The sequence below is a fragment of the Temnothorax nylanderi genome, unplaced genomic scaffold (assembly GCF_030848795.1).
Source record: "Temnothorax nylanderi isolate EJ_2023f unplaced genomic scaffold, tnyl_v1.0 TNYL_tig0104_pilon, whole genome shotgun sequence".
In the NCBI taxonomy this organism is placed as follows: domain Eukaryota; kingdom Metazoa; phylum Arthropoda; class Insecta; order Hymenoptera; family Formicidae; genus Temnothorax; species Temnothorax nylanderi.
In genome coordinates, this window is record NW_027249166.1 from 159,799 (window position 1) to 175,813 (window position 16,015).

The 16,015-nt window shown below is 40.1% G+C and overlaps 1 protein-coding gene and 1 long non-coding RNA gene across 8 annotated transcripts in view; one reads left to right on the forward strand and one right to left on the reverse strand.

The window, feature by feature from the left end:
* The window catches only part of LOC139775755 (uncharacterized), a 77,018-nt gene that overhangs the window by 50,116 nt on the left and 10,887 nt on the right, over positions 1–16,015 (reverse strand). The window lies entirely within an intron of this gene.
* The window catches only part of LOC139775753 (uncharacterized), a 169,039-nt gene that overhangs the window by 27,967 nt on the left and 125,057 nt on the right, over positions 1–16,015 (forward strand). For all 7 annotated transcript variants that reach the window (XM_071712006.1, XM_071712011.1, XM_071712010.1 and 4 more), the window contains 2 exons: positions 6,677–7,531; positions 8,941–9,361. In XM_071712006.1, coding sequence (XP_071568107.1) covers positions 9,025–9,361 — 337 coding nt within the window. In that variant the 5' untranslated portion in view covers positions 6,677–7,531; positions 8,941–9,024. The remainder of the gene's footprint in view (positions 1–6,676; positions 7,532–8,940; positions 9,362–16,015) is intronic.

Genomic DNA, 16,015 nt, shown 5'->3' on the forward strand with positions numbered 1-16,015 from the left:
AAATATTAAAAAAAATTGTATATAGAAAAATGTAGCGAGGTAAAAGAAATATTTACAGGTAAAAATAACGAGTAGGAAAAGAGAGAAGAAAGAGAAAAAGTTGAAAGTTTAATATAAAATCTATTTATCTATATATATTTACGTTTTTCATTTTAATCCCAGATCTTTCTACCGTTGCGATATATTTTCAAAGATAATTAAGGAAATAAAAAAAAGAGATGCTGGTTATTCTTGATAAAGAAAGCGATTTCTTCTTCGAACCAACTTCGCTGTTATCAAGTTAAAGTGCTGGCGCGTGACGTGAAAAAGCTTAAGGAACGGCAAAAAATTAGAAGAACATACTTAGCTTTCTGCAACGCGAAGCTATTAATAATTGCTTTTAATTATTTGTTCGCTCGAGAACAAATCACGCAAAATACAATACTAAAGCCGTAACCCGAAACTTTGCCAATAATTCGATAAGCCGCTTCTTCCGCAAAGTCAGATGATACTTAAGTTAAGTTCATCTCTCGAGTCGGATGATGCCGTATGGCACGTAAGTAGCGATAATCTCCTTACAACGTGTAAAGCCGCCCTGTACTACCTCGAACGATCCATTGGACTTAGTAAATCTTCTAAATAATGCAACGTGAGCTTAGCACGCGTCACTTTATTGCTTGCATCGGCCCGAATCTCGCCGCAAGTCTTCGCGCGAGTAGATTATCGATGTTCGATCATTTAGTGTTCGCGGAAAGATTTATCAGATCCGACTACTCGGTTTCTATTTTTACGAGAAAACGACTGATCGGTTTAAGTTTCGCACGACGAACGTCCTCATGATAAGGATAATTATACTTCGGCCAGGTGTTCCCCGAGTGCCTCGATTAGGATACTTCTTGTTTCGAGGTTTGACATGAATCGCCAGCTGAAACTTTCGGCGGGTCATAAATCTTGCGCGTCGTCGAGGTTGACTTGCATTTTGTCTACTTCGCGACGTAAAGGTGAGGCCTTTTGAAGTTTCCAACTCATCGATCGAGTGGCATTAAGGCCAGCTTGCGGCAAGTAAGTTTGACAAGCGAGTAGATGTTGTACCTATATAATGCCTAAAGCTTGTAACAGCTGCAATATACTTTTCTACATCATTAGATGTACCAGTTGTGTAATATAAGTTTTGACTCGCTCTCAAACACTTTTTGCCACGTTCCCAAGTTTATTTAATAATTTCTACTCAAGTTTTGTGTGTGTGTGTGTGTGTGTGTGTGTGTGTGTGTGTGTGTGTGTGTGTGTGTGTGTGTGTGTGTGTGTGAAGTTAATTCCTATACCTTTCCGTTTTACAATACCGTGAAAAAGTCGGTGCGTTTGCTTCAAAGCCATTCCGGAATACACAAAAAGCTTTTACTGAGGTTGCCCCTTTCGCACGCAATATCCGACAAAGCGCTCCGCAGCAATCAATAAGTATCAACGAGACCGTCAACTCAAATTTTCTAAATAAAATCCTGTTAGAAGAAAGAAGAGAGAATAGCCGAAGTAATTGTAGATGTACTCTATTTCTTTAACCACATTAAATGCTTTCTTACAAATAAACAAAGTAAATGCGTAATAATATATTGCTTGCATTTCTAGGTAATTTTATTAGCATAAGATAATGATTCATACAATTTTTTATTATTTTTCTAGACAAAACAATAATAATCAATCGAGATAGATTCGATAAAATACGATATAAACTCGCCGAAAAATTGTTTAAAAAGGCTTAAAAAAGCGCAAAGATATTATTGATTTTTCAATTTAATTTTTCAACGTCAGTTCTTGTGAGAACGAAATTATGTACAAAACAAATTTTATTTTGTGTCTGTGACTTATTTTTCCGTAAGGGATCAATTCTTTTTGTTATATTATCCTTTTTAAAATGTATTCTATTCTATATCATTGAAAAATTACGCGAACCTGATGCGACATACATAAACAGCATATATTCACGGGTAAAAGAGTTAAAGTTTCTCTTTCAACCGGAATTCAACGAGGAACTACATCGGACGCGTCGCGTCGGAATGCTCGTTTCGGAGTAGTCGGCGACTCTTTTCACTCGGTCCATTGGCCGTTTCCATTCGGTTTCCGCGGAATTCTATTCGCGCGCGAATTCTCTGTTTTTCCTCCCCTCTCTCTCTCTCTCTCTCTCTCTCTCTCTCTCTCTCTCTCTCTCTCTCTCTCTCTCTCTCTCTCTCTCTCTCTCTCTCTCTCTCTCCTCCCTCCCTCCCTCCCTCCCTCCCTCCCTCCCTCCTATATCCCTTTTTTTCCTCCCTTTCCTCAGTCGTTTTGCAATCTGCGACTTTTGACATGCGAGCTACAGTTGAGTCGGACGCGTAAAAACCCGACCCATGAGAAGCATCGATGCAGAATATCAAGTTTAATTTAACAAACTCGATCAATCCGACAAACGAAGTGGGCACGCAGAATGTGTCGTTAACGTTTGTAACCCATATACGTGTTTTTGCGTTCTTTTTCCTCTTTTTTTCTTTCTCTTTCTGTTTTATTTTAAATAACCATTGGGCGATTCATCGGATCGTGAAACATTCGCGCCCATCAACGTTTGTTTCCGGTTGCGTAACGTGTGCACTTTTTTGCAGTTTCAAAATACAATTTTTTGAGCTAAACTCCCCCGAAAATGTAATATTAGAATACGATCTCGAGCGTGTACACTCGACAAACGAAAACGGGACAGTCTTTGTGACGTGAGTTGAGGTAACGCGACGCGTCGTCTACTTTTTATTCGCATTTTTTCAAATAGTATAATTTCAAAATCCTGTTTTCCCCCACCCAAACCATTTATTACCGCGGTCATTCTTTTCAATCGCGAAAGCTGCGTTTTATGCAAAAATACGAGAATAATACCGCGGCGGACCTCGGGGGGTCAATTCGCGAGTTGTTCTCGCTTCGGTCACACGGTTATCAAATTTGAATAATCGAATGCATTCCGAGTGTCGACGATGCAAATGATTCGCCGTATGCGCGATAATCGATAACTCCCGCTGAAAATATCGCTTACACGACAGTACGCATCGGACAGCATCCTTTTGCGTATTATTAACGAATGCGAAAAATCGGAACTTCCATTAGCGGTGGAATCGATGGATCGTAAAAAATTCACTACATTCACACCCCCGTGTGTGTGCGCGCGCGCGCGCGCATGCACGACTCTGTCGCTTGTTTTCGTCCATCGGAGATTTCCGTTCTGATTCATCGGCGTGCATGTACAACAGAGGCCGCCGAGTCGAGTCGAAGCGAGTCATTCGTCTATTGCAGCGCGTCGCGCTGCACCTCGTCGCAATCAACCGACGCCGAGGCGCACCGACATAAATGCGCGCTAACACATCGACGCATCGACCGTAAAGTGAGAAACTGCAGTGTCTGCATTTATTGTCGGCGACGACAGCACACGGCCATTTGCAGCCGCAGAACATGCACGACGTCGTAACGTCGCAGAACGCAATCCTTCTCGGTCAATGCACCTACGGGCAAGTTAAATTCACGGTAATTTCCGCACTACGCCAGCGGCGAAACTAAGGCGAAAATGGGATCTGAAGACATTTTTTGTGCTCCTATATAAAATAACTGAATAAATGTTCCTGCTGGAAAATTTACCTACTATCCCAGGCAGCAGGATGACGTCCGAAGACGTCTTAATGGCGTATTGTTGCCGTTAGAGACATCATTAAGATGTTATTAATACGTCATTTGACGTCACTTTACTACCTGGAATAGAGCCAAACTATGTTCTCTTTATCTTGCGTAATTGTACGGTAAGATAAAAATCGGAATAGATTGTAATTATATGAAAAGATTTGTCACCAAATAGTGCCTTTCTCTCGAACACCTGATGTAGAAAATCTCATTGTACCGTTCGGGGTATCGATCAACTGCCACAACGTTTCGCACCGGTCGTGTGCGCGCAAACGCAATTGAAAAAATATCAGGGAAATGGAGTCGCACAGTTTATGACGGTCGTTGCAAACGAATATCCCGTTTGTGGAATATTTTCAACGGAGATATACATTGTATACGATTTATTTTCGACGAATTTCGACAGAATGTTTGAACAGATTTTGACTGGACACTACCCGGATTGCATCTACTAATAAATTAAACAAATAATAATAAAAATGGAGTATCACACATGGATAAATTTGAATTATACATTACGTTCTGTTATAGATATTTTTATAAACATAAACATCGGTTATAAATGGCTACACGTTACATCAAAATGCTATATTCTACTTAAGACACTAATGTAATTTTTTAAATTTATTTATTATTGGCAAACAAGAATTTAATAAAAGTAAATTCAATTTAATAAGTAGTTCTATCTTTTGTGAAAGTATCCTTTGGAGTATCCTGCAATTTGTACCGTAATAGGTGCCATATAAATTGCGCAGCATCGTCGCTCCCATGACAGATGAAATCTCCTAAGCGTCGTTATGAAACTATGAACATGAAAGCAATTCGGAGCGATACGTTGCAGCGACACACCGCTCTGATTAAGCACTAACACAGAGCCGTGAACTAAGATATTGGAGTTTAAAACTAAGCACTACAGATTGCTCCGCAGAGTGTCACTGAGCCGCGTGCTCGCTTATTTATTCCGGATAAAGTGCGCGACATTAATTTATACTTATTTTCGTTAGTATGTATCAAATTGCATCGCATTATGCATTAATTTTTATCTAAAATTCTATTTTCTCTTCGGCAGACGGAAGCGTCCTTTCCGTTTCCCATATCGCGATTAGAAACGTTCATTCGTTCTTACGATCCAACAAAATGTAAATTTAACCACCGAAACTTTGGCTGTTACGCAATATTTAGCGACCGGCTTAGGACTTACTGATCTCCGTCTAAATCTTTAAGGAAAAGGTCTCAACGGATGATTTATCGAAGCACACCCCCGTAACTCCGTAAACTTTTAATGTGCTTTCCAGACCCGATACTTCCGCTGTTTTGCGGGATAAATACACTTCGATTCTCACTGGAATTTTTATAAGCTAAAACAAACGCGCTCTGGTAACGTAGACCGCCAGAATATTTTTTCCATATTATACTTTCAAGTTACGATTTCCATATGAGAGAGAGAGAGCCGTCGAGTTTACGCCTGGATTGCAGTAGCACAACGACCCCGCCGGCAATAAAACGAGATTCTCGTTGCCTACATAATTTATCCGATGCTGTGCAAGGGCTCCTAATATTCATCCCGTATGTGACAGCCATTGTTCTTTGTTATGCGGAATCAATTTAACGCGCTGCTCGAAAGTCGAGCATCGTTACGTCCCCCACTGGCTAATTATTATTTATCGATCACAATCCGCAAGATTGCGAAATAATACAACAGACGAATCAAATTGATCGCGTCCATTGGGAAACAAGATATATTTCAATAAGTTCATTGCTAATCTCTTGCAATTTATGACAAACAAAATAAAAATGTAACAATTCGCATTATTACTATTTTAAAGTTTATATAGTTTTCGCGCAATCGCTTTATTAATCTTCGCAATTCGTAGCGACGTCGTCTCGACAAAACCTGTGATAAACGAAGGAAGAGGATGGTGCAGAAATCATTTCCGCGAGAACAAGTCGTTGTAGTGTGAAATATCGTAGGGACATTTTTTCGCGTCGCGACCGTCAAACGATTGAGCGCACTGTTTTTCTTGTGCGCGAGAATAAGGAGGTAAAATAATACGTCAGGTTAGCGACAGCTCAGATCCCTATATTCAGGATCTGCTTGGTCCTATTCTCGTTATATGTATATTATATACAATGCCCTTTTCTCTTTTACGCCAGCCACCATCTTCCTGTCCATGTCCATACTTATATACCTCCACGCCGCCGTGCATGGTTGCGAAATATGCATACAGCTAATGCGACGGCGCATCCATCATCTCGTCATACATCCGACAGGATGCATACCTGCATCAATGAGCTATATAGTTAAAAAGTAATTTAAAAATTTCGATCTTGTATAGTTGTGACATAGAATACTGCGCCAAGAAAAAATTTCCGTTTTAATAATTATCAAAAAATACAAATCTAATGTGTGATTCTCTATTTAATCTAACTTCATATTTATGTCAAAATCCACGAAATAACCGATCAATTGCTGTTTCGGTAATGCTTTCGTCTCAACTAATTCTATTAAATTACTTTTATTATTATTTTGAATTATGTAATATGTAATGAATATATATTTCGCACGTACGAAAATCTTTCATCTGGCCTAAGAACGACTTGAATGCTCATTTGAGATATGTTAGACCGTCACGACCTATTTGCTGCTCCAATTCCCTCGAGATTAATCTGAACATAACGAACGTATGAACCGTTCCGCGCAACTTGAGGTTCGGCATAATCGATATTAGCAATTTCGAACGGGCCACATCCTAATCTCCAGCTCGTTACTTCTCCATCAACGTCGAGCGCTTAGCCCTTGAAGAGAAGTCTCTGCCGTCTCTGGTCCTCACAGAGAGCTCATGAAAATTCTACCAGTTACCTCCGAGAATAATTCCGCTCACGTTCACGAAACCCATCGATATATCTGTTAAAACAATGCGAACCAATTTTCTTTTAACGTACTTTATTTAACGTATTTAACAACTGGCATTTCCCGTTCACTAAATAACGTTTGCTTTCTCTGTTTTCTCCCCAGATACCGTCGCGCTGTATCCACGTACTTCGAAGACGAGTTCTCCAGCCGTCGACGGATCGAACGCGGAGTATCGAGTTTATCAGCGAGAGTGGTTGAACGTGGAGTAGGCGAGAGCCGGCAGCAGCGACACGTGAGACGAGTGTCGTCGCTCGAGACACTTGTTGCACGTCGACCGTCCCTTAAAGAGGGTCTGTCGGCGTCAATATCGGGCCACAGGGTTGCGAGAGGGCTACACGGACCCCGTTTGTTCTCGGTGTCGCGGAGAGGCGAGAGTGCGTAGAGTGTGCCGACGAGGGGTTTCCACCGGCGAACGCGGGCCATCGGGCCGACCGTATAGTCGCGGCATGTCGCTCGACGGGACGGTCGCGAACGACCACGTGGCGAGCGACGCGTGCCTCGTACGCCTATCGATCACCGTTCGCAAAAAGTGCACGCCGGCCGTCGCCGCCGCCATCACCATCACGATCGTGACGCACAGTGATCGTTAGCGTGTTGTCGAGCGATCGGTGCCGGAAGCGACGTGCTCGACGGGCGTCACTTGGCATGCCGCCGATCGTCGTACGACCCCCCTCGGTGGTCGGCCGTCGTCGCTGCTCTTCACGTCGGTGCGTACGAACGCTCAAGCGGCTCGATTAACAATCGGTAGCGCGGCAGCCCGGAATCAGGGCACGGAAGTGGAGTATCGTAGACGCGTGGCCCGCGTGCCGGATCGGTATCGTGACGGGGATCAAGAGAGAGCGATCATGTGCTACGCTCGGTGACACCGGTCGCGATCGTGCGCGGCGTTACCGTTGGCGGTACACGTAGTCAGCAGAGAGAGCAGAGCTACCACTGCGGGGCGGCTATCACCACGTGGTAGGTACATTCCATCGCGTCGAATTCGAGTCGAGTGTGGTCTTGTGCTTGTGTGTCCCTTCTCTTCTAACCTTACTAGCCGGCTTATTGTGTAGGTTCGTATTGTCAGAAACGAACAAGGGTCGAAGACTTTTAATCCCGATAATCCCTCCAAAGATCGTCATTGTACCTTGCTCTCGTACACAAGTATCGTTCAACATAAAATTACTTATCTATATAAACGTATTAAAATATTTCATTAAATTTTTTGTCTAGATTATAGCGTTCATATTCTTGTCGACCCACAAAATATTTCATAAAAACACATTTTTTTTTTATTAAAGCGCGATACACGCGTGAAGATGAAGGGCAATCTATCATGTATTATCAAAAGTTATCACATTCTTCTATAAGCGCTTTGCTTTTTCATAGTCAAAATCGATAAGGCGGAAAGGTAGAGACTAAAGGAGATGTATGTAGCCGACTGATCATTTATCACAAATGTCCGTCGGAGCTAAAAGTGGCCAAATTTTTATTCTCCACAAGCCAAACTATTACGTAGCTTCAGGCAAACTGGTGAATTTCAATTTTATAGGTGATTTGTTTCTCATTGTCAGAGGCATCATTCATATTATCTATAGAGCGAAAATAGATACAGCCTCATATAGTCAGACGGAACTGCTTAGTAGTCGGAATTGTTAACTACGATTCAGATCGTTTATCGACCGATTGTTAAATGTTATAATACAGTAAATTTAATTTGTATTATATTGTTGCATAAATTCCATCCATCATATTTGAAAGAGATCGTGTTAACAAAATTAAACTCGCTAATGCAGTCAATGTAAAACATAGCATATTTTACGAGAGTCTCGATTTATCTGTAATACAATAGATACAATACAAATCATATGTATAACACTAACAAAGGTATTGCGAGTGTTTGCGTTTCAAAAATGCTGTGTTACAGATATAAATCTTAAAAAAAAATCTAAAAAGGATGAAGGTGGGACAAAGAAAGACTGGGAACAGTCACAAATAATCGTATTGCTGGTGATACAACACGATCTTAAATAAGGTAAATGTACCAATGCCGGGACATTTAAAACCCATGTCTGGACACCTTTATCACTTTAGTTTTTAAATAAGTATAACGCGAATTAAAATCAAAGATAACAATATAATACAAGAAAAATATTTTTATCTTTGATTCTTTGATTTTAATTCGCGTCGTAACTTATTTAAGGACCAAAATGATAAAAATGTCCAGACGTATGTAGGTACGTGTCCAGGCATTGATACATTTACCTTACAAGACGTTTGCGGAAACTGGATCTTCGGAATCTTATTCTCACTAGCGGGCGGAATTTATGCAGCAACTTAATACCATATATATGACGACTCGGCGGTTAAAAGCGTGCAAATTTTAGGTGGACATCCCCGGGCGTGTACTCGGGCGGTTTTGGACAGGACAAGAGGAAACGAAGACCGGAAGGCTGGATCACCTCCGTGGAATGTCTTCGGGCGCCAAGCGACTGGTGCAGTCGCTTAGGGGCCGGACCGGGGGTAGAGGCACCGGCGGCGGTCGTTCCGACGCCGGTGCCGGTGAGGATAGCGGCGTCGGGGGTGGCGGGGCCAGCACCAGCGCGACGAGATTGTGCCATTACGACAGCGGGCATGAGCTCGACGAGATCTCAGTGATCGGGGCTAGCGTCAGGGACAACGAGGGACTGACGACGCCCACCACGCCGTGTCACTGCAGAAATATCAAGTACGGTAGTGGACAGACGCTTTGCAGCATCACCGGATTACCGCCCGCCCCCGCCATACCCGCGCACAGAGGACAGTCCGGTAAGTTCGATCACCATCTTTTCAGCTTTTACGTCGACAGTTACCGGTTGCTTCGCATTGTAAATGAATCGTGTATTATTTTGTACGGACGTTGGCACACATATATGTATATATACACGTAATCTGACGCCACTAATGAAAAGCATTGTTAGAAACTTTAATTTCTTACGTGACTTCTTCTCGAAATAGTTCAATTATTTACAATAGAGGAAAAATATTAAATAAATGCAAAATTACATGGGATAAGATTTGCAATAGTTTCTTGGAACTAATAAAATAGCATCAATAAGATAACATTGGAGAATGAATTATGTAATTCTGAAAATGTCCAATTCTAAAAAATTATTTAAATCTGGATATCTCAATTATCAAAATTAATGTTATCTTCTTAAAATAAGAATTGAAAACGACTATGAATTGGAAATTCCGTCCTACAGATCAATTTTAACATTGTGTAACTAGAACTTCTAAATTCTAATTTAATAAAGTTAAAAATTTAATACAACATTGTGACAGATTTCCGTTGTTTGATTTGCGGAGTGTATTTGGTTAATCTTTCCGAGATATCTTCGTATTTTTAATCGTGATGACAATTTTTTTTTTTTACAATCCATAGATTCATGCGTATATCTATTATGTTACGATATTATCATTATTTTGTCATTGTCTTTATTTCTGATAGAAAAGTTGTCAGTAATCAATTGTATAACATATCGTCGAAAAAACGCACATTACTTTATCAGCTTTCAAATTTCTCAAAAATGTACGTAAGATTCATGAACTGACCTCGTATATCGCATAACTTTAGATCTCGCTTTAGATTTATTCCCAAAGTCATATTTCGTAAAGGGATAAAGACCAAAGTTATGCGCGAACAGACTATAATATAAGGCTACCCATTTTCGATTCAGCGAGTTGGACAGTCTTTCATTGTAAAAGAGCACTGTAGTTGCCGGCTGCAGCAATGCAGTAACATAGAATTATGTAACGATGCAGGTAGAATGGTTGCAAGCGGCAAAAAAATGTAGACAAGCTGACCGTGGGAGCCATTAATTTTTATTACCACTCGTGCTCTCTCGCGCCTTCGGACAATCGCGAAGTCGCTGTTGATTCGCTCTACACACTCATTGTGCGCACACTGCGCACCGTCGTTCTCGACAACTGCGGTCCAGTCTGCATCGTTACAACGGAGTATTTATTGACACAACGCGAAACATATTCGCCATGTTTCGTTAGTACGAGGCCATAAACTAAACGAAAATTTGTCGCAAAATCTAACGCGCTCGTTCGTATCTTCCAATCTTCACGTATAATATATTGCGTTTCATAAACAGTCATAAATTCTCGTTCGCGTCTGTAAGAAGCGGGATTTTTACTTAGGAAGCGCATCTCTCTCTCTCTCTCTCTCTCTCTGCTTTATACTTAGTCTCGCGAGCACTTTTTTAATCTCGCTTTGCGAAAGGCCGCGCTGCCGGCCGGCCTTTTCCCGAGCTTTTTCTCTCGAACGAAACACAATCCTGCCTTCTCGGCGATTTTTATCGCGATTTCACGTCTATAATTCCAGCCGAATATCCTGCCCGGGATTCTTACATCACACGTAATTACGTGACTGCGAAGGTATTCTTTGTATCTGACATTCAGAAGAGGAAAAAATGCATGTCATATGTTTGCTGGGAACCTATCTGACAAAATTGCGCCTCTCTTGCAAACTATACTAGACTATATTAAATACATTTTCTGTCATATCGTCGTAACTATAAACTTTGTTCACGGTGAAAGAGATACTTATTTATCAAAGTGCAATGCAGAGAAGTCGCAATAAGGCACGTTTTCGCCATTCTGTTCCAAGATTAGTATTAATCTTTTCTACTTACTATGTCTACTTGTTCTTGTACTTGGAACACGAGTGTTAATAATTGCCACCTGATATCTGCTGAATAACTGATTGTGTGTTCACTTTCTTTAATTTTACATTTAGATAATATTTTGAAATTAAGCGTTTGCATAATTGTAGAAATACGAGAAAAGGAGCACGTCGGAAATTAAAAGCAAGCACTGTGTACGTGTACAAAGGAAATATATTTAATTACTACAAATGAAAATTTACGCGAACTCTCGTAATCGCGGTGCAACACCAAAAGTTACTTAAAGCATAAATTAATCAAAGAGAAAGAGAATGTATATAATTGTTGTTTGCTTGCCTGTCAGCGTAAAGAACAAAAAGTTCTTTATTAATCATACTCTTAGAACCTAGCCTTAATGCTTTGTAAGGTGTCCAACGACTAATGGAGCGGAAAAGCAGCGTTTCAGGACTTTAATCTTTACAACATAGCTAGAAGGGTTTCGATCAACTTTGACGCCATTAGAGGGGAATAGCTGTTACTGTCTTTCGAGGGTTTAATGCTTTGACTTCGCGAATACTCAAGAGGCTGTAGTTCGAAATTAGCGTTTAAACTGTAAGATTAAAATACGAAATTCCGGTGAAGAGAGATGGTTTAAAATATTAACGATGAGATCGCGATTATTATCCGGTAGTCATAGTGATGGAAGAGAAAGAGATTATTTTCGTATTCTTGCAGAATATTACAGACCCCCCGACATAAAATTAAGATCGCCGTTAAACGATCACGACGATACGTCGATGATGCAATCCGAGCGATCATTGTCGACTTCAGCGCAATATCTTCGATCGTAAACGCGAAAAGCTTTATGGCCTCCCTTTGAGTTCCGCTACGCCAATGATGGCACGACGAAGACCGATAATACTAATCCGCTAATCGACAGTCGTTGGGCCCTGGCATCAGGCAGCAGTTGCCGATGGTATCGCGGAAAATTTACGAGCAACGGATTTCGATAATGGCCGATCCGATTTCGTAGACGTCTCCATTCTCTTGACCTAATTATAACGGACACGTATGCGAGAGATCGATAGATACCGCTATCGGCGAAAAACACTTTTCCACCGCCCTTTGTTAAGCGAGACATCGTGCGCAGAACCTGAGAGCGAAAGCGCAAAAAAATCGAAACACGGCTCGAGTATTGGCTGACACCGACAGAGACGTGAGCTTTAAATTATGGTGAGAAACATTCAAGTTAAAGTGCCTATCGAGGAGTCTAGATATCTCCATATGTCGATATCGTAATATTTTAACCAACACGATAAACGAGAATGAAAGATTCGATCCATTAGCTTTAACTTCGCGGGTGACACTTCTGTCACATCCGCTTAAAAAATATCTGGTCTGAAGATTCTCATAACTTGCAAGATTCTTTGATTTGTCGAGCAATAAAAATTCAACTTGTGTAATATTTCGCTGATATTTTTTTTTTCTAAGAAGAAACTGCTCTCGTCTCTGGTCGAAAGGCCAAAACTGATGGACTGTAATCTTCTGAGTGTAACTCTCTCAATTTCCTTTCTATAGAAAACGTAAGACGATAAAGGAAAACTGCTAACGCCAGGTTGATTAACTCGAAAGTTGCCGGCGCAACTCGCCGCAACAACGGGATACGTCCTCCATTGTGACAGGGCTTTTTCTGCCTCATCCGCCGTCCACTAACTTTTATCTCTGTGTTAGAACGTCGTTCAAACGCGCGCGTGTTGCGCGATACCGTGGCTCGTTCCCCAAAATCTCGCCACTCGACAAGAAACAAGAAACTCCGTCGCGATCGCGAAGAAAGTTCGCGTTGGATGGACGTTGTCGGCGCTGGAGAAGTGGATGCACGGGAAGTCTTCTTTCCGTCTGCTCGAACAAGGAACTCGATCGGATGCAGCGCACGCGGCCCGGCCGCCACGTTCATACGCGCGCTCGCACGAAAATCGCAGTCGGAAACAACTCACTGGAGTTATGTGTTTGCGACGTGTCTACTGGTAAATAGGCGAGCAAGTTCAGACCGGTTTCAATGTATAGTTTCGCAGAAATAGGAGCGGGGTATTGCGTCGGCGATGTTAAGCTGGCCCACCTACGGATATCGCTATTCACTTCGCGGTTGGCCGATTCACCGCTGGGACAGCTGTCGTTTCGGTGGGTATACACCGGGAAGAACAATGAAGTCGATCGAATAATTTCGGATGAGATAGAAGACTTTACTTTCAAAATTAATAATGGGGTTTTCGAGAGTATTACAGGTTCGACTATAGCAATTTAAATTCTAATTTATTTTCATCAGAAATCGTATTCTAATGAAGAGAATTTACTTTTCGCTATTGCCAAGAATAATTATGTTTACAATTAAAAACTGATAGTAACTGAATGAATTGTGCTTGTTGTAATTAATTCTGAGCTTTGCCGCAGTGCGGATAATTCTTTAAAATATATAGGTATGAATATTACGCATGTGTTTATGAAACATGCGTAATAAAAGAGTTACATATAGTGGAACATGTTATCGTTACAATCTGCTTTTATTACGTATACATACATATTGCAGTATAATTATCTACTTCTTGTTTTGGTGAAGTGGCGAGTTTAAGCTGGCCCTTTATGGACGCGCTATCGGAAAAAAGTAGAGTTTACGGATGCAGTCTAAATGTATATGCATAATACAATGCGTCTCGTGAGAACCACCGTAACGATCTTGATAAAGGGAGAAGAGCACTTTTCCCTGCAATTTGCTTCTAGATGCCAGAGTCGCTATTTACCTCAATATTCTCTGTTGTCAAGAGAATTGCAAAAGACTATGCAACATTTTATTAACACGTTCATATCACTTCAGTGTTTATAACTAATTTTATTATATTACTATTGTTAATATTACTTAATATAATATTTATTTCAGTAAATCAATAAGATATGCGAAGTTAATTTTGCAAGTGCATATATTTTAGTACATTTTTCATAAATATCGTTATTAAATTGTTCATTAAATTATTTTTGTAGTTAATGTTTTAAATTCAGACCGTTTTAATTCGTAAAAAATACGGATGTATGTATATTTGTACATACTTCTTTCATTCGGAAAGCTTGTATTTATTAATCATATATTTTTCTCTGAGATGACGCGTGGCTCCGTGTGTCCGCTAAAAATTAGCAACTGAAAGATCTATAGTTCGAGCCCGACCGCCGTCATCCCATGTATTCCTCGATTAAGACGGAGGATCCTCCGTTTAAGGGAAGGAGAGTCTAAAAGAAAAATTTCTGTTTTAAGGGGAGGAGAAAAATTCAGAAGAAAGGAGTAATAAAAGAGTGTAGAGATTTTACGTCAAATAACTATTAGGACCTCACAGTCTGGTATCAGTTCGAGACGGTAGATTCACGATGGTGAGATTTATAGTTTTCCAAATTTTCGGAAGGATTAATTTTCTTGTCCCAATTAATTTTACAGCATCTACCTGTGTGTCCCAAGAGCTGCACATACAGAGTGTATCATAATTCATAAGTCACGCCCCATCTCTGGAGAATGACATCATTGACGATGTCAAAATAAAGCAAAAATAAAGAATGACAAAATTATGTTGAAATGACGTTTGAGTTTTCTTTAAAGAGTTACGATCAAATAATCAAAAAATTAAAAAAAAAATTTTTACACTTGTAATTCTTACTGTCTATTTGTTAGTTACAAATTTTTAATTCAAATAAAAATAATAATCTAAATAAATTTTTTTATTATTTGATTGTAACTTCATTCTTTATTTTCGACTTATTTTGACTTCATAAATTCATTCTCCAAAAATGAGGCGTGACTTATGATACTCTGTATTTTTCTTGAAATTTATAATTTGGATTTATAATTTATAATTTACACTTGACAAATATGTGCAATGCCTAATTCACATGAAACATGATAAGACGACGATATATATGAGCAAAGTGCGTTATACGCAAATTTCTGATAATGTCGCGTTAGACGGAGGATATAATAACATATTATAGGGATCGTAGAAGAAGCAGAGAACTAGGTGCAAATTGGTGGATTAAAGCGCGTTCGAGCGCAACTCAAATAAAAGTGTCGAAGAAAGTCGTTATAACTTTTGTCCGATGCTGCCGGTGCTTTCCGCACAATGCAGTCAACATCCCTGTTTTTATTTGGCGGTGAAAAGTTTGGAGCATGTGGCCAAGATAAAAGTTGCTCGAGGATGAGAGAGAGAGAGCAGCGTGAGAGTAAAATCGAAATGTCGGATTTTGCACTAAATGGAAAGTCTCAAGAGATACAAGAAGTTGGGAAAAAGTTCGGTTGACTGCAATCACGTTTCGTTTGCACGAGTGATACCTATGTCTTTTCATTAAAGAGATTAATCTCTGACGCTGCCGGCGCTTTCGGTGACGGTTACAAAGATGATCGCTTGGGGTGATTTTAAAACAATCGGAAGTTTGTTTGGTCGCGATCGATGATATACCGCGCAACTTTCGATATTATTTCAATAATATTATGTGGAAAGTCATTTCTCGACAAATGAAAAATCGAGTCGACGAAAATAAAGAATGGCGATCTCAATTTCTAACAAAAAACAAAACGTTTTTTTTTCTTCCTTTTGTAACAAGTTTGTAACAATTCTTAATCAATATTATTTTTCAAATACATTGTATCAGCACACTAAAAATTACGGAAATGTTAATAACTTCTTAAGAGTTTAACTGCTATAAACGATTAAATGTTTTATTAAACAAATTGTTTATCTTTCTAACGATCTAATGATACGCGATTCTAATAGTATAC